This window comes from Anomalospiza imberbis, chromosome 18, assembly GCF_031753505.1.
Source record: "Anomalospiza imberbis isolate Cuckoo-Finch-1a 21T00152 chromosome 18, ASM3175350v1, whole genome shotgun sequence".
Lineage (NCBI taxonomy): Eukaryota > Metazoa > Chordata > Aves > Passeriformes > Viduidae > Anomalospiza > Anomalospiza imberbis.
In genome coordinates, this window is record NC_089698.1 from 6941905 (window position 1) to 6963528 (window position 21624).

Sequence of the window (21624 nt, forward strand, 5' to 3'; positions counted from 1 at the left end):
ATCTTACCAAAATTTTACCTATGAAGCACCTGTGCGTCAGAGCTTAACACACATCGATTCTCAGTGTGTGTGTGTGTGTGTGTGTGTGTGTGTGTGACTGTCACACACCCAGAGGATGAAGGTCAGTCCTGCTCGTTTTAAAGTGAGCTGTTGGCCTCCAGAGCGCTCCCCAGCACCTCGCTGGTGCGAGAAGGCGCAGCTCCTGTGAGCCTGGCAGGTGAGGCTGGACCCCTGAGGTGTGACCCCAGAGGTGAGGCTGGACCCCTGAGGCGTGACCCCAGAGGCGAGGCTGGATCTCTGAGGTGTGACCCCAGAGGTGAGGCTGGATCTCTGAGGCATGACCCCAGAGGTGAGGCTGGATCTCTGAGGCGTGACCCAGAGGCGAGGCTGGATCTCTGAGGCATGACCCCAGAGGTGAGGCTGGATCTCTGAGGCGTGACCCCAGAGGCGAGGCTGGATCTCTGAGGCGTGACCCAGAGGTGAGGCTGGATCCCTGAGGCGTGACCCAGAGGTGAGGCTGGATCTCTGAGGCGTGACCCAGAGGTGAGGCTGGATCCCTGAGGCGTGACCCAGAGGTGAGGCTGGATCTCTGAGGTGTGACCCCAGAGGTGAGGCTGGATCTCTGAGGCGTGACCAGGAGGTGAGGCTGGATCTCTGAGGCGTGACCCAGAGGCGAGGCTGGATCTCTGAGGCGTGACCCCAGAGGTGAGGCTGGATCTCTGAGGCGTGACCCCAGAGGTGAGGCTGGATCCCTGAGGTGTGACCCCAGAGGTGAGGCTGGATCTCTGGGGCGTGACCCAGAGGCGAGGCTGGATCCCTGAGGCGTGACCCAGAGGCGAGGCTGGATCTCTGAGGCGTGACCCAGAGGCGAGGCTGGATCTCTGAGGTGTGACCCCAGAGGCGAGGCTGGATCTCTGAGGTGTTACCCCAGAGGCGAGGCTGGATCTCTGAGGCGTGACCGAGAGGTGAGGCTGGATCTCTGAGGCGTGACCCAGAGGCGAGGCTGGATCCCTGAGGTGTGACCCAGAGGCGAGGCTGGACCCCTGAGGCGTGACCCAGAGGCGAGGCTGGCCCCTGGGGCATGCTCCCGGAGGCAGCCGGCAGCAGCAGGCGCCGGGCGGAGTGGGCGGGCGGGCGGCGGCGGGAGCCCCGATGATGTTTTCTGCTGTGATGACTCATGGTGTTCTCTCTTGTCTTTAGATACCAGCCTGTTGATATCATTCAACCAACCAATCATGTATTGCCAGCCTCATTCGGGGATTCTGATTGGTACTTTGTCACAGGCATCTCTCTTACCTCCACCAATGAGTCCTCACGTAGAAAACCACCACAGCATGACCTGCAGAAACAGGGAATGCCAGGTGAATATTGACTCTTTCTCCTCCGTCTTTGTGGTACTCACAGGCCCACGGGCCTCTGTGTCTTTTTTTTTTCTCTCTCTCTCTCCTCTAGATCACGAACTGCTCAGGCAAGAGCTGAACAACCGGTTTTTGGTTCAGAGTTCGGACCGGGCCGCTGCCTCACTTGGCCCGGTGCCGCTGCTGAGAGCGGAGTTTCACCAGCACCAACACACGCATCAGCACCAACACACCCACCAGCACACATTCACTCCTTTTCCATCCAGCTTGCCCCAGACGCCGCTCATGCCGCCCTCTGCACCTCCCATGGTGCGTACCCCAGCCCAAAATGTGAGGATAAGTAGAGCATCTCTGGTCAAAAAGCCTAACCCGCTCTTGTCAAACAAAACCCAGCCCTCTTCATTTCAGCCAGCTGCGCTGTCCCTGCCCTTCCCACCTGGAGGCCAGCACTCCCAAAGGGACCCCTTTCTACCCAGAGCCCCCACACCAAGCCTCCTGGTGCCCCGTGCTGCTACCCATGAGCAGATACAGCACCCACAAGAGTCCAGAATCCCTTTATTTTCCTTTTTGTGTGTCCTGCTTTGTATTTCTATTCCCCCTTTCCCAGAGCCAGCTACCTTGACACATCAAAGGATGACACCAACCAGGATGCCACACGATGGGTGGCTTCCAGCCCTACACACTGTCTCCACAACTGCTGGGTGCAGGGCAGACCGTGCTGGCTTACCCAGAGCTCTCACCACAGTGCAGCATTTCATCTGAGACCAGTTCTGTCCCTCTTCCTCCTAATACCCGATGTGTATTGATTTAGGCTTTTATGACTTGATTACATCAACAAGCACTAATCTGTGTGTGGCTGGTTCTGCTGGGAGAGATCCTCTTGGCCGTGTAATAAGCATTTGGTCATTGAATTTGCTTGTAACACAATGGGACTTTGCTGCAGCTGTTACAAAATTGTTAGGGGTCTGCTGCAAATGGATTTTGTCAGTACTTTAAAATGCACTCTCTCCCCATTTCTGGCAATTACTTTGTGAGATTGAAAGCACAAGATTGAGCTTTTTTCCTCCTCTCAGTTTCACACTGTGTCCAAAATGCAGAAACAACCCTGTTTAAGGCTAGCAAAAGCAGCCTTTGGGAAGAACTACCAAGGACTCAAGGAGCATAGTGTTTCCCACTTTTCTTTCCCACTGCTGGCTGCTCAATGACATTCTTGGGTTGTAATCTGCTTAGCAGCGAGACAATTAAAAACAATGTCATCCACCCAAAATCCAGCCCCAGGTGTTTGCTCAGTGTACTTGTGTGTAAACACCTTCCCTTCTTTGCTTGGTCTGTGTAAAACAACCCTGAATCTTTTCTCAGAAGTCTCCTGTGTTATTTAAGAACTGTGATACCCAAGCTTGGGAATAGCTCCCTCTCCCCCACCCGTGCCCATTGATGTCAGCCCTCAGACCAAAAACAACTTGCAAGGCTCTTTTGTTATATTTCACTCACATCTTCTTATATTCCACTAGATCAGGTCTTCTAATCCTAACACCAGAGAAGAGTGTTGAAATTACAGCTGCATGTGTTTGGTAATTTACAGTATTTACACTGGAGGGGACATGGCTCCAGTAATAACTGTAATTAATGAAATTACAAATCTACTCTCCTGCACATAGAGGAGTGTGAAACAGCAGCTGACTTGCCAAATAAGCAGCTTTTCCTGGGGTCCTACAGCTCCCTTCCCTGCCTTCCTTCCCATTCCCTCCTCCCCAGCAGAATGTACATACTGTTCAGAAATGCAATGTGTGTGTGCTTTGGGTTTTCTTCCGAGATGGCGCAGGACAAACAGGGCACAGACTACACACATGGAGGTGTTAAAACCCCATGCTGGAATGGAAAATGTTTACAGTCACCTTTTCTCTGGGGAACTCTGCCTTTTGCAGGGGAGAGGGAATATATTGAGATTTGTGTATCTATAGTAATTCAACCCTTTCCCAAAGAATTTTGGTGCTCAGAGGAACCCAGGAAACTGGGAGTTGGAATTGGCTGCCCCACAGTAGATGTTGGGGTCTAATGGAAAATGTGTCTTTCCTGTAAGTCTGTGATCTAGTTCAGTGATCCAGGGGCAAATCCCAGATGTGGACCTGGAGCAGAACTTCCCTGTGTTTCACTGTGCTGCGGTATCAGGACTGCTCTCCTCCCAGAGCAGGAACCTGGCCATGCAGTGCCTGAGACAAGGTTCTGCAGTGAGCCTTGGCAGAGGCCAGCGTGGCCTGGGGGCTCCTCTCTGTTCTGGGGAAATCAGTCATGTCCCCGATGAGCGAGTGTGGAGTGACCAGTCAGTTCTGCTCTGTTAAACACTTACACATGGGCCATGATTATTTGTCTATGTTGAAATCCTGATGTGTCTGTTACTGCCAAAACCAAACTCACCTGTTTCCTTTTTTTCTCTTTTCTTTCCAGTTTGACAAGTACGCTCCCAAATTAGACAACCCTTACTTTCGACATTCCAACGTGAGTGCTCACCTTCCTCGTTGGTTTCTATGTTAATGGTTCTGCTTGCTCTTCTTTTGCTTGTTTTCAATTGATGAGTAGTGTTTTGATCCATTCATTTCTAAAGCTCTTTTTTCCGTCTCGATTTTTATGTTTTTAAGGTACCAAGTTTTCTTTGGGCTTTTTTTTTTTTTTTTTTTTTTAATTCTCTGTCTCCTGCATTTTTGCTGCTGCGGCTCTGTATGGCTGTGCCTGGGATGGCAGGGAATGCGCAGGAATTGCTCAATCAGTGGTCACTGCAGTACCTTTGCAGCTGGTGCTTCTCCCAGTGCAGCAGCCCGGAGTGCATGGCTCTTTCACAAGGTTTTGCTCAGGTCACAGGAGTAAGTCAGACTGGTGGTTTCTTCCTGGTGCTCCCCACTGCTCCAAAGCACAAAAAACTACATGTTTTGGGACTTGTAAAACTGCTGTGTGTGCTCAGGAGAGGCCTAAGCAAAATTTCACCCAGCCTACACAACTACAAGGTGGTGTGCATGTTGCCTGTGATTAGAGTGCAGCGCAAAATCTTGTGGTTCCTTTTGCTTTAAAAATTAAAGCAGGTCACATTTCAAAACAGGATCGATTTGTTTGCAACAGCAGAAAAATGCAAAGTTAATGGAAAGTGAACATAAACCCCAAATTATGCTCTGTGCTTCCTGCAATAGTCCACAATTTTTAAAGGCACACTCATTCAGCACTATCTCGAAAATTTATCAGATTAGTGCATTTTTCAAGTTTTGGCTTTGCTCTTAAAAATTTTGAAAGCAAATTTATTGTGTATTTTCACTGTGGCACTTGTTCAGCACAGTACTATTTTTGTATGTGCCAGGCTTGGCACCTACCTCCATTATTGTTCAAGTCATCCTGTGACATAAGCATCTCTTTTTCTTTTGTAGTTCTTTCCAACCTATCCTCCAGCAATGCCTGGAATGCCACCCATGCTTCCACATTCAGGTCCCTTTGGGTCACTTCAGGGAGCATTTCAACCGAAGGTACAAACTTCTTCTTCTGAAGGCTTTGTTCTTTTGCTGGGAGAGAAACTGTGTTCAGAGTCTTGTCTCTGGTGATTTTGCAGCACATGATTTGAATAGCAGAAGTGCAGCACAGGGTTGGAAAGGATCACTCCACAGAACTGTGAGCATCCTCTGCACAAAGCAGCCAACACTTTAGCAGAAATTTTCTCTTGGCACTGCAGATCCTTCCTTGGAAAGGATGTAGTGGTTCACTTGGGAGGTCTGCTGAAACTGGAGGAGAAGCATACAGTGAAGTGCATTATTTTGATTGAAATATTTACAGCTCGCAATAGACCAATGAGTCCCAAATCATTTTATAAATCTAATGGTCTGAGATTGCAAAAGATGAACTGTGTTTATTCCCAGAAAAAACAATGAGAATTTGACTGCACAAGTGTGGGAACAATAGGGAGAGACTGCTGAAAATGGGTAGAGCAATTTGAAGGAGCTGAATTTTTATTCCCAGCTCCAGCACTGTCTGACCTTGGGCAAGTTGCTTAAACCTTCTGTTCCTCAGCTTCCTCATCTTTAAAGTTATCTTGCAGTGGGTTTTATAAGGGTTGATTAATGCCTGCAAGCTTCTTTGAGATAATGTGTTTGAAAGGTGCACTGCAGCTGTAACATGTCATTACAAATAGCACTGATTGGCATTTGAAAATGTTGCCATCATAACCCCCATTTTTTGGCAAATTCTGTGGTGTGCACTGCTTTTTTTTCCCTCCCAGACTTATTCTTTTTATTAACTATTTTTAAATGTATCAAAACTGTTAAATCTCTCCAAACAAGAAATAATGGATTGCATCTATATAGCATTTGTTTGAAAATGGAGCACATACTCCATTTGTAAGGTGACATGTTCAGCTTCCTTACATGCTGTGATTTTAGAGATTTCTTATCATGAGATGCATTTCCATAGAATGCTGCTACTGTGTAAGAAGGCTTGAAGGAGCAGCACTGTAGCCAGGCCACTCCTGTTTGCATTTGGAAGGTGATTTCCATATCCACACCAGGCAGGTCTGAAGGATATGCTTCCCTCAGCAGTCTCACTGATGTCAGTGGAAGTCAGTAATTAGCAACTGTTGCAAATGAGGGGGAAGGTTGTTAAAGGCCTTAACTTAATGCTTTTAATGGAAGCCAGATGATTTCCTCAGTGCCTACTGAATCCTTGACGTTATTTTGTTTTAGGGACACGTTACAAATAGCAGAGTCTAAAATGGCTTTGTTCAGAGGCAGTTTTGGGTGTGGTGACTGCAGGCCTAGAGAAGGAGCAGTTCATGGAAGCAGAGGGAACAAGAGGGACAGAACATGGCCATCCCTTATGGAGTTTGTCTGCCAGTGTTAATTGTTGTTACTCTTGCAAGGGATGACTGGGAGTCCCTACAGACCCTGAGTAGTCAGGGTGTGAATTTGATTTTCCAAGAAAAGGAGCTGCAGGAATAAGGTGGAATTGGACAAATTTTGCTCACGTGCAGCCAGGGCTGTTTTGCCGTAAGGCTCCTTCCTGTTCGTGAGGAGCTGCTGTTACACCAATGGCACATTCTTCTACTTTTCATCTTCACTGTAAAATAACGTTAGGTCAAGGAGCAGTTACATAGTGAGAAAGAAAAAGTGAGCACAGACCCTTTGCATTTTTAAGCAGTTCCTAGTGCTGGTATACCTACCTTTTAATTCATTTTAGATACATCCAACATTTGCAAGCTTGAGTTTAAGCTGTGCAAGGTCACACTCTGGTGCCATGGATAATCACTGACATAATTTGATCTTTGCACAGTGCAGCATTTATATACACTCTAACATCTGAAAAGGAGAAGGATAGGTTGAAAAATGGATCTGCTGCTTTGGCATGTTACTTTCCTGTTTCCCAGAGGAGGCAGAGCTGAACTGGCAAAGCCACTCCAGTCATCCTTACTGCATCGTTCTTACATGGCCTCTCCTTCCCAAGCTGTTTGACTAAAGCCTGCATAATCACTACAGACCTGATGATTTGGCTTTAGCACTCTGATTCCTGCACTTCTTGCTTTCCAAAGCACAGATCTTGGTTTTGTTTTTCCCCTTCCCATGTCATTTGCCTACAGCTGTGCTTGTGAGTCCACTGCACATAAATCCAGGCTGATGGTAAATTTCTCAGTGAGTTTCCCGAAGGCCATTTCTCACAAGCTAAGAACTTGAAAAGGTCAGAAGTATTCAGTTTACTTTGCTGGAGGAAGCATTCATGTCTTTCTCCAGGGGACAAAGGGACAGGATGACACCATACTATTAACATGTTGTGATCTTCAAGCTCTTGCCTGTATGAAAGCTGTAACTTATTTGCCACCTTATATCTACCTCAGCTGTCAAAGAGGCCCTGAGAGCTCTGATCTGCCTGGGGAGTGCATTGACTTACCTACACACACACACACACGAGAATTCACTCTTTAATGAGTCTGGAAGTTACACAGCCTTAGACAAACTAAAACCTACCTTCCCTCCTACACCCAGGATTATACTCATGCCTTGTACTGTTTGAAATCTGCTATAATTTGACCTAAAACATGAGTGAAATAATCTCTTGGGGAATGAGGTTTAACCCCTCTGCACTCAGCTGTGCGGAGGCACCAGGTGCAGTTGCTCTGGGAGTGGGAGATGGATGAACGCCGGAGTGAGGAGATGAACGAGTTCTTGGGGATCATTAGGACAGGACAACAGGTGGGATCTGGAGGAGGAGGAGCAGGGATTCCTTCAATGAGGTGTTTAATTCTTGCTGGAAAATGATGGGGTAAACAATGCAAAGCTATAAAAGACCCACAAGCACCTTCTAAGTTTTCTCATTTTTGCCTTGTCAAAGCAAATAGATGGACTGTTGCTGGTTCAGGCATTGTGTTACCTGGCCCCAGTCAGAGAGGGGCCATGGTCCAGTGTGTGGAATATGGGACTGGGATGCTCAAGTATTCTGTTCCTGACTGCTGTGCTGATTGCTGCCTGGAAAATGGAGAGAGTCAGGCCACCTCTCTAGTTCTATCTCCTACCTCCTGCCTATTTTGTCTAAAGAATAAGCTTGGGGGACAGGGACTGTCTCTTCCCGTGCATATGCACAGTACAACGGGGTGTGATCTCAGCTGGGCTTAGGGGTGCTACTGGAACACTGTTACTGCTGCTCAATAATAATAAATGACATGGTGGTTAAATGCTGTTGGCTGTCAGTAAGAGATAACGTTTAGCACTAATGTAGCAATATGCGTGTTCAAAGCACAGTGCAAACATGGACTAATTAATGCTGTTAACATCAGATAGAGATGTTAAATGTACCACTGGTGTGATACAGTATTATTCACGCTCTCTTCTTGTCTTTCAGACTTCAAACCCTATTGATGTAGCAGGTAGACCAGGCACAGTCCACCATACGCTGCTGCAGAAGACTCCAGGGGTAGGCAACGATATATAAACTTCTTTTCAGCTTATCTGGGTTTACAGTAAACACAGTGATTGCTGATAAAAAAAGGAGAGTTAGCTGGTGAGCAAATTGGCCTTCTGGGAACATGCAGTGAGGAGAGAGGTTGTGTCTTTTTCTGGTGAGACAGCAATCTCCACCAGTCATGAATTCAAAGGGATGTATTGGCTTCTTTGAAAAGTCAGAAGAAAATGGGGCAGGAAACCCCTTCAATGTCTTTCCTCTAAGTATTGCTTGGAGAGTACTTTTATGTGCTCCATTTCAGAATAATTACAAGGTTCAGAAAAGCACTGGCACTGTTCAGTTGCTGGCATGAAGCTGCTTTGTTTATCATAAAATTCTGCTGAGTTTGGTTCAAGGAATGAAAGAGAAGTTTTAAGCCTTCTTTAAGCCTTTTAGGTTTCCCCTCTCACAGGGGACTTCTCTGGAACGTTGCTTTCTAAATGCTTTCACTTGTTCAGAGGAAGGAAGTTCCCTACCCTTCTGTGTATTGGCTAGTTTTAGAAAGACTGATTGTTTTATTTCTGCTTTTTCCATAGGTGTCAGACCCTTATAGGCCTCCAGTAAGAGTAAGTAAGGTTTGTGGGGGATTTTATATACATATTTATACACAGACATTTGGAATATTGTGCATGTGCTTTTGAAATTTAACATGTCCAGTAGAAAATCTCATGCTCATCTTTTACTTCCAGCAAAATGTCAGTTAGCTCTCTGCCACTTCTGATTAATAACATTTAGGTTGAATCCCGGCCTTATTTTGCATCCATTTATGTGCATTAATAGTTCACAGTATGAAATGAGGGTCACAGAAATAAATGACTGTGAGCATGGGCAGACATTCACCAGTCAACAGATTCGTGGTGGCTTAGGTCAGTGTGCTGATGTTCCACATAAACAGTGGAACAGTGAGTACCATAGCTCAGCTGAAAATAGGGACTTGTTCAGCTGTGGCTCTGCTCATCCTGGGGTTTGTCCCTGCCTTTCCCTCCCCAAAAGCCAGTAGCCATAATAACCATGCATGACTTAGCCTGCAGTGCATCAAGGGTGAATGAACAGGATTCTTTTCAGAAACAGAACTCTCAACCATTAGTTGCTTTCTCTTAAGCATGGCGCATACTGTTCTTTTCAGTTTGGGAAGGGGGGGAGTGCAAGTAGGAAAGAACAAGGCAGGATCTCAGATGTCCATGAGATGGGGAAGATATCCCACATTCTTCCTGTTTCCTTCTTAATTTAAACATCATCTGCTGCAGTACAGCAGAAAATGTTGATCACCCATTGTGCCGTTTTAGTAATCAGCCTTTCTCATTGCTTAGCTGCCTGGTTGACAGTAAGGGAAATGAAATGTTCTATCTGATGTAGATTGCTAACGTATAAATTAATCTAAATTCTTGTGCTTTCCACTGCAGAAACCCGGGAAGTGGTGTGCGGTTCATGTACAGATCGCCTGGCAGATCTACCATCACCAGCAAAAGATAAAGGTAATTCAGATGGTTTCTGGAACAAAGCCAAGTCTTTTAGCTTATAGATTGTATTTGAGTGAGTAATGGGCAGGAAGCAGTTACTGTGGTGATTCTCAAGCTTGCCTGTATTGATTAACTAATACTTACACTCCTTTAACATTTATTGTAGCAACTGTAAAGTTTATCTGAGGGCAGAGGAGCTGTGTGGAAGGGTGTACAGCCAGAAAGAGGGGAACAAAGTGAGGGGCAGAGTAATTTCCCCAAGTCAATCTTTTTTTTTTTTCACAAAGCATGCACATTTAATGTCGCTTCCCTTCTGCATTAGTACCTCCTGTGGAGGAGGTAATGAAATGGCCAATGCAGTGAAGAACATTACAGAGCAGAGAGCAGCAGAGTAGATTGATAACATCAGTGTTAGAGGTTCTGGGGCTTCCTGTGCTGCTGTGATGGTGGGCAGAAGGAGGGGGTTTAACACTCGAGAGGTAACAGGATGTAGGTACCCTGGAGTGCTGTTGAAGGCTTTAGGCTCCCTATGGCAAGCAGAATAGCTGATAAAGGGACTTGTGTAGATTTTATTTTTTCATAGCTCCTGCAGTCGTTTTTTTGTCCCATTAATGAAGGCTATTCTCTGCTTAAGTAGGTGCCTCTGGAAGGGATGTATGTCCATATACTTTTTTAAGCAAATACATATTTTTTAAGCTATTCATAGGCTTCTGTGATTAAGGTGCAGTTCTGGCCATATTCACTTCTACAGGGCAAGAATAAAAACAGTCTCTGGAGGAGCCTCATAGCTTCCTTCGTCCTTTGCCCCTTTCCTGCACACTGAGCTGTCCTGGCTGCAGGAAGCTGTGGGCACGTCTCTCAAACTGGAGAGGCAGAACAGACGATCCCATCACCCAGCTCTCGAGGCTTCTGTCGGCAGCTTTGTGCCTGCAGAGTATTTTCTGTCAGGCTCAGAGCGCCGGCTGCTCCTGGAGTGCCGTGCACTCGGTGTGTCCTGTTCCTGCTGCAGCCTGTGCTGCAGGCTGAGTGCTCCCTGCAGACCTTAGCCTGGCATGGGGCAGGCAGCTGAGAGGCTGCGGGGTGGGGTGGCCCTGCAGAGCCTGGCAGAGCACGGCCACGGCTGCGCTGCGTGAGCGGGGACGCTGCTGTCACTCTGGCTAACGCTCCCTGGCAGGGCTAAGGAGGAATGAGCCTTAACTCCCTCTCTTGTTTTCCCATAAAAAAGGAAGTGTATAATGAGACTGGTTTTATATCATTTGACAGCAAATGCAGCTGGATCCCCACAAGCTAGAGATAGGTGGTAAACTTGACCTGTTCAGCAGACCTCCCGCCCCTGGAGTGTTTCCAGGCTTCCATTATCCACAAGATCTTGCCAGGCCTCTGTTTTCTACCACAGGTAAGGGAAGATCATTCCTTTTTGATTAAAAAAAAAACAAAAAAACAAGACAAACAAGAAACAGTCAGTGTATGTCCTGCATGACTTTACAGCTACATATGCCTCAGAAATAGAAGCAAGGTTGGTTCAAGAGGTGCAGAGACACTGCTGTGACCAGGGCTCTGCCACCACCTCCAGTGCAGGATCCTCTGCACATCACAGGGCTGCAGCAGTTGGCACACAGTCCTGTGTGTGCAGCTGGTTCTTATGTGCCTGATTAATAAGCTATAGAGTGATTTTTTTAAAAGCAATTTTGACAAAACACTTGAAAATGTTTCCATTGCACAGGATTGGAAATGGCCCCAGTCTCATTCTTGCTTTTATATTTGCCATGTTAGTCTTCTCAGCTCCTCCACTCACCAAGTTTCTGTTTGTTTTCTGAAAACAAGGGGTTTTTCATAAAAGGAAAACTTCAATAACACCACTGAAAATATCACAGAAGATGTATTTGTCAAGTGTTTGTTTTTTAAATAGAAAATTCCCCTACGTGTTACAAAGTTAAGCAAAGTCCAGGGCTTAAAATGATATATTGAATTTACAAAAAGCCCCAAAGAATTAAATACAGTTTACACTGATCAATTGTTTTCCAATCTGTTGGAGAAAAAATTACAATTACACAATTACGAAAGGACAGTAACCTTCACTGTGTTGTTCTTGATGGCTCTGACCATGGGAGACTGCAGCTCTCCCATTCTGGTCCAGGATGCCAGCGTGGATTCATGTGGACATCTGTCTACCAAATGCTAAATGTTGTTTTTATTCTCAAACTTAACTTTTTTCTCAACTTCTTCACATTTTCTCTCTGTGTTTGAGATGCAAAGTTTGCATTCTGAATGAGCTGCATCAATTGACGAGATGTAACTTAGCTCTTTATGTATGTAATTAACGGGCAAATAATGTAATTTTCTTCACTGATGTTACTCTGGTTTTATGATGCAATATTGCACATCACCTTAACTCAGTGCAGACATGGTCATATTCAGCTTTGGTTCAACCCTGTGGAAATTAATGACTTTAGAGCTGTTTTGAACTCAGTCCCAAAAATGACAGAAAAGCAACAGATGACAATCAAGCTGAAATTTCTGTGAGAATTGAGTTTCAAATGCAGATGCCAAATAGCCTTCAGGAACTCCACCAGTGCTTCAGTCTGTCTTTCTGCTCTATCAGTGGATGGAAATTCTTACGCATCAAATGCACATTTCTACCACATGTAATCAGTGCTGGTACTGGCTCTGCATTGTAGGGTGCTACCCTGTATTTTGGTCACTATAAAGGTGTTTTGATAGTACAAGGTCAAGATACTTATTGCATCTACTAGGATGCATAAGCACTGCTTATTTACAAACCTCTGGCTGTTTTCCTGTGGCAGGTGTTTCCTTATCACTGTCCTGTGTTGTCGTTACAAAAATCTTGTTTCATGTCTGGTTTTGCTACTGAAGGCTCTGTTGGACAGAGTTACCCTAACAGGCAGAAAAGCACCAGTCCAGTTGGTATCTGGGGTTTTTTCCCTTAAAAGATGCAAGCATGGCTTGCTTTTCATTCGTAAAAGCAAGAGGGAAAATAGTATGAAACATAAACATAAAGAAGGCAAACTAATAGAAAACTTTCAGTAGAGTGAAACAACCTTACAGCAACTTGTCTGTGAGTATATTAATCGCAAGAGCCATCACACAGTAAATCCAGGTAAAGAGTGCTGTCAGTGTGAGCAGACGCTGCAGCTGGAATACATGGAGGAATAAAGCTTTTACTCTGGAATATCTGAGGCATTCTTTTCACCTTACTGAGCACGTGTGCAGTTGATGTGAATCATTGGTTCTGCTGCATTGCCTGGTTACTGGGGGAGACATAAGTTATCTTAGGGCCACCTGTCTCCAGGAGGGATGCTGGGCTGCCTGGCAGACGGTCTATTTAATAACTGCCTGACAGCCTGCAATGCTGCTCCTGGCTTTCTCCGGAGGATTTTTTATTATCAGCCCATGTAGTGGAGTTTGTAAGCTGTCTCCTTTGAAGAAATCTCCCATCCATTATACACCTTCTGAAATCTTAAAGGATTAGAAAGATGACAGTCTCCATCCGTCTTGGAGCATTGGAGCAGTCAGAATGTTTATAGAGAGGTACTAGATAGGTCTCGTTGCCGTGGTCTCTCTTAAGTTTCTTCAACTCATTTTCTGGCTGCTTAGGTTTGAGGTGCCCAAGCTGGTGAGGGTCACAGAGCTCTGTCTCCCTCTCAGGTTTCACAGTTTGCTCATGTTCTGGACACATGAGTGTGTTTCACAGCAACCATCAGGGGTTGGGCTCTGTCTTCAAGGAAGGCCAGGTCAGGGGCTGACCAAGTACCCCAGTGACAGGTGACACCAGTGCTTTTCACACTGAGATTGCAAGCCCGTTCAGTTTCACATATGCCTGCCTGCAAAGGAAGAAAATCTCTCATTTTCTGCTCTGAAAGGAGAGCAGAGTTTTCTGCATGAGCCTGGTCCACCTTGAAATACAGGGTAGACCTGCTTGTTTCACCCCCTTCCTTCCCATCTCCTCAGCCTCCTGTAATCCAGCATGCTCAGCAGTGGTGTTCTTTCCCACGAGGAAGTGTGGTACCATGGCAATCAGCAGTGTCTAGGAAAGGGAAAAAACACCGGGGGGGAGCCTGTGGATGCAGAGACAGATGTGAGAGCGTAGCTGGAGCTCTCGTGGGAGAAGCATGATTGATGTTCCCTGCGTGCCTGTCATTAACTGGTGTTTCATACAGACTAATCAGTCAATTCCGAGCACCTTCTGTCTGGGCCCATAACCTGGGCTGGCCCTTTTTCATGTAAAGGTGGAGTAATGACTGAAAATGTCAGACAAAGAGCTTGGCTTCCCTGTTACTCCAGGTGAGCAGCAGCTCCCAGTGCAAGGTCTCCTCCTGCCTCCTAGTGCCCTGTTAGACTCCTTGGTAGGGCTCTCAGGGAAATCCAGCCTGTTGCTCACTCAGCCAAGGTTTGGGGGTCTTCCCCTGCCTTTGTTGTTTAAATGTGGCCTTTGCATCCAGCTCTTGAATGTGATGGCCTGGAGCTCAGTGTATACAAGGAGTCGCTTGCCCCTGAACTAAAAAGGGACCTTGTTCTCACAGGTGCGACACATCCAGCCACCGCCCCTTTTGGTCCCTCACCTCACCACAGCAGTTTCCTGCCTACGAACCACTTGGCAGGTAAGTGTAAGTAGCCCTGCCTTCGCCTCTGTACCTCTGCCCCCTTCCTGGCTCTCAGTGTGGTCCTGCACTGTAGCACTAGGGGAGGTAAAGGTTTAAACTGCCTGAGGATCCAGAAGCTGGTCAGCTTCTCATCCCTGCCAGCTCCTAGCACATGCTCTCACTGTTCCCCAAAGGAGAGGGCAGTGCAGAGCTGTCACATCTGTCACTGCTGGGACACTGCACCAGAGCCAAAATGTGACCTGTAGAGTCCTGTGCTCCTGAATGTGTCTCAAGAAATGGGGGAAATTTATGCAAAGATACCTCAGACAAGCCCCAGCTTAAAATGGGCTCCTCTTGTACCATTTTCCACCTATGAAAGGCCTTGACTAGGTTCTTTAAAAGAGTTCAGGGAACAATTCCTGGCAAGTAGATGTTCTGCACATTTTGCCAGACTTTCAGTTTCCTAATTGGCAGTAAGTAGAGCCTGATTTTGTCAAATTTCCTCATTTTAGAAGCTCACAAGCAGCTCATTGCCAATTAAAGTTCAAGCTCTGTTGATTAATGTTTTAGTAACATTCATCCAATCAGTAAATGTGGCATGCCACATGACCTAGTAGACTTTTTTTCTCTTGCAAATACCCAGATTTACATAACATCCTGAACATTCTGTCAAAATTAACTATCTCTACCGAGTCACTCAGCCACTGAAGATCAAAGAGGAAGGGCAAGAACATCTGGTTTAAATAAGTAAATAAGCAAATAGCTGTTTGCTTAAAGATACAAGCTATTTGTGCCATTTGCCTTGATATTTTAAATGTGATATCTGTGAGGAAGTGGAGAGCAGCATTACCTCCTGTAACATGGCAAGTTAAGGGCTTGAAGGGGACAGTCAAAAAGCCAGTGGGCTGGAGGAGGAGTTGTTTACAGATGACCAGTAGGAAAGAAAACAAGTACACTGGGAGGATTTAACCCATAGCCATCCCTGGAGTGTGGAAACCTGAGATGGGCTATGTGCTCTCAGAGAGGAACCTCTTTACTGGAAAAAAAGCACTGAAACAAGACAGTCATCTCCTCAATGCTGGCCATGGGGCCTGCTGAGATTCTTCTTTCAAGGCAATTGCAATGTTTCTACTATTAGTACTGATAAGGAAAGAGTTACAGCTCAGCAGCCACCCTAATTTCAGCTATTAGACCTTAATTTCTAACTCACTTCTGACTCACATACAAAAGTTTATTACAGCACCTGTTTGCAGAGTGAGCACTGAATCCCTTCTCCATTTTAACATGATGGGAATTTTCTGTGCAAAGAACCTTGCAATGAGAAGGATCAGCTTAAAGTCTGGCCTAATCCTACTTGGATTCAAACCGTTAAGAAGGGGAGGGGTGCGTTTCATTCTCCAACATTCTTGGCTAAATGCCTGCTAAATCCCTGTTTGCCTTTCCAGATCCATTTAGCAGGTCAAGCACCTTCAGCGGCCTTGGGAACTTAGGCAGCAATGCCTTTGGAGGATTAGGCAGTCATGCTCTGAGTAAGTACTGGCTGGGTTACTGCAGACAAACATCCCTTCCAGAAAAGCCACATGCTAATATTTACAGCAGCTGGTGGTAGTTTTTAAAGAAGTTTAATTCCTAACCTCCATTCTCCTATCTGAAAACACTGCACCTAAGATTTCCAGGTCTCTGCGGTGGGAGCTTTTCTGCATGTCACAGAGATCAGTAGCTGTGCTCTGTGCCTCCTCACTGCTGAGGGTTGGTACCTTGTGTGCTCAGAGAGGCACTGGAGCTGCAAAACCCCACTGAGCTCTGGGACCCTGTGGGCACCTAAAGTAACACCCTTCACCAGGGAAGATGCACAGTGGAGCAGCTATTGATACTATTTATACTTCTTCTAATTCGTGTAGACATCCTCTCTAACTGTTGGCTGAAGTTTAAATTATCTGTATAAAATAATTCTACTTCAAAAACATGATACCTGTAGGCAAAACATGCTTGAGAGCCACACATAAGAGAGCATGCTTGTGCATCTCATAGTGCAACAGGAATCAGCTGAAGATGGATGGACGAAAATCGATTGACTGTTCTGAAAAGCCTACAGCCAAGCTCTGTGTTTATACACACACATACATACCACCAAATAGTCTGGGTTCTTCAACAAAAAAAGTCCCTGAAACCTCAGCTGCAGGCAGCTGATTGCTTGTAACTACCCACAAATTAAAGTTTCTGCCAGAGAGAGGAGCTGAGGAAAAATACTGCTTTTGTGCTGGAGCCCTTGCCTGGGGTGGGGGGAGAAGAGAAGCTGGGCATTTTCAGTAGTCTCTGAGTTATTGAAATGTATAAAGCTTCCTTCAACAACAGCCTTTAATGAGCTGGTGGATCTTACACCCAGTGTTGGAATTATCTGTCTCCACTCAGTAGTAGCTCCCCCTCACCATTAAAAAGCCTTAAAAGGACAGTTCTGGTTGTGACTAATATTGTGAGAAATGTCTGTATAATGATTTGCTTTGAATTGTTTTTAACTCTTCTTCCCCCTGCCATTATTCTAGCTCACAACAACATTTTTACTCACAAAGATGGCCCAAACCTGCAGAATTTCAATAACCCCCATGAGCCATGGAATAGACTCCACCGGACCCCGCCGTCCTTCCCAACACCTCCACAGTGGCCCAAGCCCTCGGATTCGGAGCGGAGCTCCTCGGTGACAAACCATGACAGGGACAGAGAGCGGGAGCGGGAGCCCGAGAAGAGGGATCTTTCTCTGGGCAAGGACGACAGAGACAAAGAGAGGTGAGCACTGTGGGCTTCTGACCACTTCCTACTGGGACTGTTTTTCCTCATATTTTTTCTGTTTTCTCTAAAATGTTGCTGATCCTTAAAGCAGCTGATAGGCCTTTTCCTCAGATAAGCACAAGTACTAGCAACACCAAAAAAATTCCTCTTTGCCTTTTAGGATTTGTCTCCTGTGGAAATGCAGTAACCCAGTCCCTGCTAGTCAGTTAACAAAACGCACCAGGCTGAGGAATTGAGTGTGTTGCTGTGTTTTCAGTGTGCTGAAAACTTGCTTGTTTTCAGTGCAGCTGCTTTAGGACTGCTGTGTATTCTGAAATTGTGATGGTTCCTTGGGAGACAGTCATAGTTCTCATTAATGTTCAGATACGCTGATGAATTCAAATGTTAGCTGGACATTAACGAGATAACAATGCAAATGCCTGTATCTGGAGCAGTGTGCATGAATCCATTAGCAAAACTGATTTTAAAAAATTGCATTGTGGGCAAATCCTTATTAAGTATGACAGGCCTGTATCACCTGGGCTATAGTTACTTCATTAGCTCCCAGTTATATGATTTTGAAGCTGTGAAGCCCTTTATATTTCAGAGCCCAGTTGTCTCTAACAGGCTACTTCTTTGTAGGCAATAACAGCCTGCAAGTCTTAGATGTGTGTGCTTGACTAGTGATAGGGGTTCACAGTTTGCTGGAGTGCTTTTAATGAGATCTTCAGGCAGTACCTGTGAACAAGATTATATGGGAGCAATAGGCTGAAAATCTTCTTGCTTTACATGTTAAATTGTCTGACATCCTTGCACAGATTTCGTTCAGGTAGGGAAGGTATCCCTTCCTGGCTCTAATGGAATTCATTTGCAGACCAAGGTTACTTTACTCTCAGGAGTGTTCACACAGGGGTTAACAGCTCTATTACACTTCTATTAATTTAGTTTAAGCTGTCCCCAGCATCCCTATTTGGCCATGGTTTAATAAACCACATCCCTGACCAGCAATCAAGACTACCACAGAGAGAGAAAGCTGGGTTAGCAAATGTAATCATAAGGGATAAATACTTACACAACCCCCCAAAACATCTCCAGCTTTCAGCGCTTACCTCTTACAGCTCTCAAAAACAAACACAACATAAAACTTTGGCAAAGTGAGCTTCTCAGCTGCATAATGCAGTTCTCTCAATCACACAATCATATTTTGCATTTAAAGTGTCTCTCATTCAGAGCAAAGTGCTTTTAGAAGGTGAGCGATATTTATTCCCCTGTTAAAAAGGTGGGATTAACTGTGACTAATTGGCTTGCTCAGAGGCAGAGGTGCAATTGGAAATGTAAACCTTTGTGCCTTTCTTTTAAACCATGGATGTTGTCATCAGACCCCTTGTTTATCACAGCAGGTCCTCTTGAAATGCAGCTCAGTTGCTCAGTTTTATGGCTGATTCAAGGATGTTTCTCCTGAAGCATCTGGCTTACCTGCAAGAACTGCCAACAACAAAAAGTCTTGCGGTTCCATAGAAAAATCAGCTTCACGTTATGACTGCTTCCAGTCAATGAGGCTGACTTGGGAAGGACCTGCATACATTTCTGTAGGCTTCTGTTTTGTGTGCCTGGATCCGTGTTTTATGAAAGGAACCCAAGTTTTACAGCTGAGAAGGTCGTTATCTGGCAGCAAGATTTACACATGAGCGCACAATAAGCATCTTTAAAGGAAAATAACCTGTCTAGAATCCTTCTTTCCCTGTATGTCTCAGCGAAATGGTCTTAGGGTGAATATAGTATTCTTCCAGCCACGTCCCCAGTTTAGTCCTACATTTGTGAACGTTGAACTTTTTTTTGTCTTTGAAGTATGTAAAGGCAGCTCGTGCGTATTGCTTAGCATAGCATCACAGCTGTAGCTGATGTGTGTAGAGCTTTCCAAATCCTTTCCTGAGCAATCTCAAAGTGTACAACAGAGCACAGCACTGTGCATGCCCAACATCACAGGTGTGTTTGTTCACACATAACCAAGGATGTACCTTCTGTCTTTTTACAGGGACCTCATGGATAAAAACAGACATTCGAACAGATCCTCGCCGGCATCAGCCCCAGTGACGCACCAGATAAGCAATCTCATCCGTAGCAACAGCCAGAGCTCCAGCGAGCCCATCAGGCAGGTCAGCCTCGGGGACAGGGAGAGGTCCAAGGAGCCCGAGCGAGAGCACCCTGACCGGCTGAGAGAGCCACCCATAGCTGAACACAAGATCAAAGAGAGCCGTTCCCCAGTGAAGGAAACTCCAAGCCATGATAAGAGACCCTCTGAGGACAACACAAAGCCAGTAATCCAGTCTGTATCCCCATACAGCAAACCTGCACTAAGTGAGAGCCTGAAGCTTACCAATCTAATGAGCAAGGACATGGAGAGAAAGACAGAGCTTCCCAGCGACCTCCAGAAAATTAAGAATGACATCAAAGTCAAGGAGGAGAGGAAGGAAGACAGTGATGTGCTAGTGGTTGGGTCTGAGCCTTCCCAGCACTCCCGGTCAGTGGAGCATCCCCCACCGCCCACTCTCCATGGATTATCATTGCCTCACTCGATGGCTGCCTCCATGCCCATCTCCATGGGCAGCGTGCACCAGATGAACAACATGAATGTCCTGGACCGCAGCAGGATGATGACCCCGCTCATAGGCATGAACCCTTTGTCAGGAAGAGAGAGGCTGCCGCATCCCGGATTTTCCTGGGACCCGATGAGGGACCCGTTGCGAGATGCCTACCGGAGCTTAGACCTACACCGTCGGATGGACTTCCAGCTCCGGACAGATCCTATCCATAGGTTTCCTACCACCTCTGGCTTTTATGACCATGAGCGTTCCTACAGAGACAGGGAACCACACGACTACAACCACGAGAACCTTCTGGAAGCCCGCCGAGAGCAGGAGCGGTTGCGGCAAGTGGAGGAGCGCGAGCGCTTGCACTTACGGGAAGAACTTGAGCGTGCCAGAATGCACCACTTGCACTCGTCCCCCATCGAAAGCCACCTGGCACACGTGCCATCCTTCATGCCTCATTTGAGCGGGATGCATTACCCCAGACTGAGTCCATCCACTGCCATGCACAACGGGATTTTGAACAGGAACCCGCCGACCGCAGCGCTGAGCGCGCCGCCGCCTCTCGTACCAGCCAGCAGCACCAGACCTGCCTCCCCTCGCAGGACTACTCCACTCACAAACTCAGAGTCCAGGGACTATTCCCCCTCTAGGAACCCCAAAGAAGTAGAGGCACGATAGTCCCCAACATTGAATTTTAAACTCACCTGTACATAAAACAAGCAAGCAAACAAACAAGCAAACAACAACAACAACAACAAAACACAAACAGAAAAAAAAAAAAAAGAAAACAACAAACCTTTTACAAAATGCACTGCTGTAAACTTTTTTTTTTTATGTAAAATTTGTAGAAGTTAAGCACATTTCCATAAATAACGGGGTTGGGGACTTTCCAACAAGAAGGTTGCTGAGAATGGGAATTTAATATATAGGTATTGATTTTTGGTTTTGTTTTTTGTTTCTGTGCTAAAAAAAAAAAATGAGTTAAGAATATCAAGTTTGTACATTTTTTCCCAAATGTGAGAAACATTTTTAATGGATTTGTATTTTTTTTAATTTTGTGCTCTTTATTCACTTAAAAAAGAAGAAATTTTGCTTTTGTTTTTAGTTAAATTTGCATTTTAAAGGCCTCAGATCCTTAAGAAAAAAATACCCAGGGTTTCTTAAAAGTATTATTTATGGAAATACTGTAGTTTTACAGTCCACTGTGAGGTTCCCTTCTGAGGCCAATTGATCACTTACCTTGGTACTTTGGAACCGAAGTTACAGATATATATTAAAATATTAATAATAATAATAATGTACAAAACTGTTTGTTTTTTGCCTTATTATATTATGCAGAAATTTAAGAGGAATTTTTTTTGACTTCTTGTTTTAAACAAAAAAAAAAAAAGAAAACAAACTGTAAATATTCTGTTAATATAAATGTACACCAATATTAAATTCTTAACATAGGTAGACTTTATAAAAATGGTTTCTAGAACCACTCTGGTTATTTGTTAACATGGTTACAACTCATACTCTTGTCACAGTCAGAAATTCACACTCAGAAAGCTCAGTACGGCATATATACTTCAACTATGCAAGAACTTGGAGGCAGGTCTTAGTGGATGTTGGGGGGAGGAAGGTTTTAAAAAAAAAAAAATAAAAAAACAACCCAAAAACAACCAACTCGCAACTTTGGAGACAGAATGGCAATGGCATGTGAACAGGAAGAAGGATGCTTGTGTTTAACAAAAAAAAAAAAAAAAAAAAAAAAAGAGAGACTGAATTTTTTTGTACAAACACAAGGGACAGTCCGTCAAGGAAAGAGAAAGACACACGCTCCTGGAAGGGAATTTTGGTTTCCTACTTTTCAAGCTGGCAAAAGCAGATGGAACTGGCACAGTACCAT

The 21624-nt window shown here is 45.4% G+C and overlaps 1 protein-coding gene across 25 annotated transcripts in view; it reads left to right on the forward strand.

Moving 5' to 3' along the window:
• Positions 1 to 21386, forward strand: part of FBRSL1 (fibrosin like 1) — a 505508-nt gene extending 484122 nt beyond the window's left edge. For 13 of the 25 annotated variants that reach the window (XM_068208750.1, XM_068208753.1, XM_068208762.1 and 10 more), the window contains 11 exons: positions 1453 to 1688; positions 3804 to 3854; positions 4769 to 4864; positions 8217 to 8288; positions 8852 to 8890; positions 9719 to 9790; positions 11039 to 11171; positions 14317 to 14394; positions 15822 to 15905; positions 16920 to 17160; positions 19178 to 21386. In XM_068208750.1, the coding sequence (XP_068064851.1) occupies positions 1453 to 1688; positions 3804 to 3854; positions 4769 to 4864; positions 8217 to 8288; positions 8852 to 8890; positions 9719 to 9790; positions 11039 to 11171; positions 14317 to 14394; positions 15822 to 15905; positions 16920 to 17160; positions 19178 to 20411 (2336 nt within the window). In that variant the 3' untranslated portion in view covers positions 20412 to 21386. Of the gene's footprint in view, positions 1 to 1200; positions 1689 to 3803; positions 3855 to 4768; positions 4865 to 8216; positions 8289 to 8851; positions 8891 to 9718; positions 9791 to 11038; positions 11172 to 14316; positions 14395 to 15821; positions 15906 to 16919; positions 17161 to 19177 lie in introns of all 25 variants that reach the window. The other 12 variants (XM_068208749.1, XM_068208755.1, XM_068208751.1 and 9 more) reach the window with 12 other exon arrangements.
• The last annotated feature ends 238 nt before the right edge of the window (positions 21387 to 21624 follow it).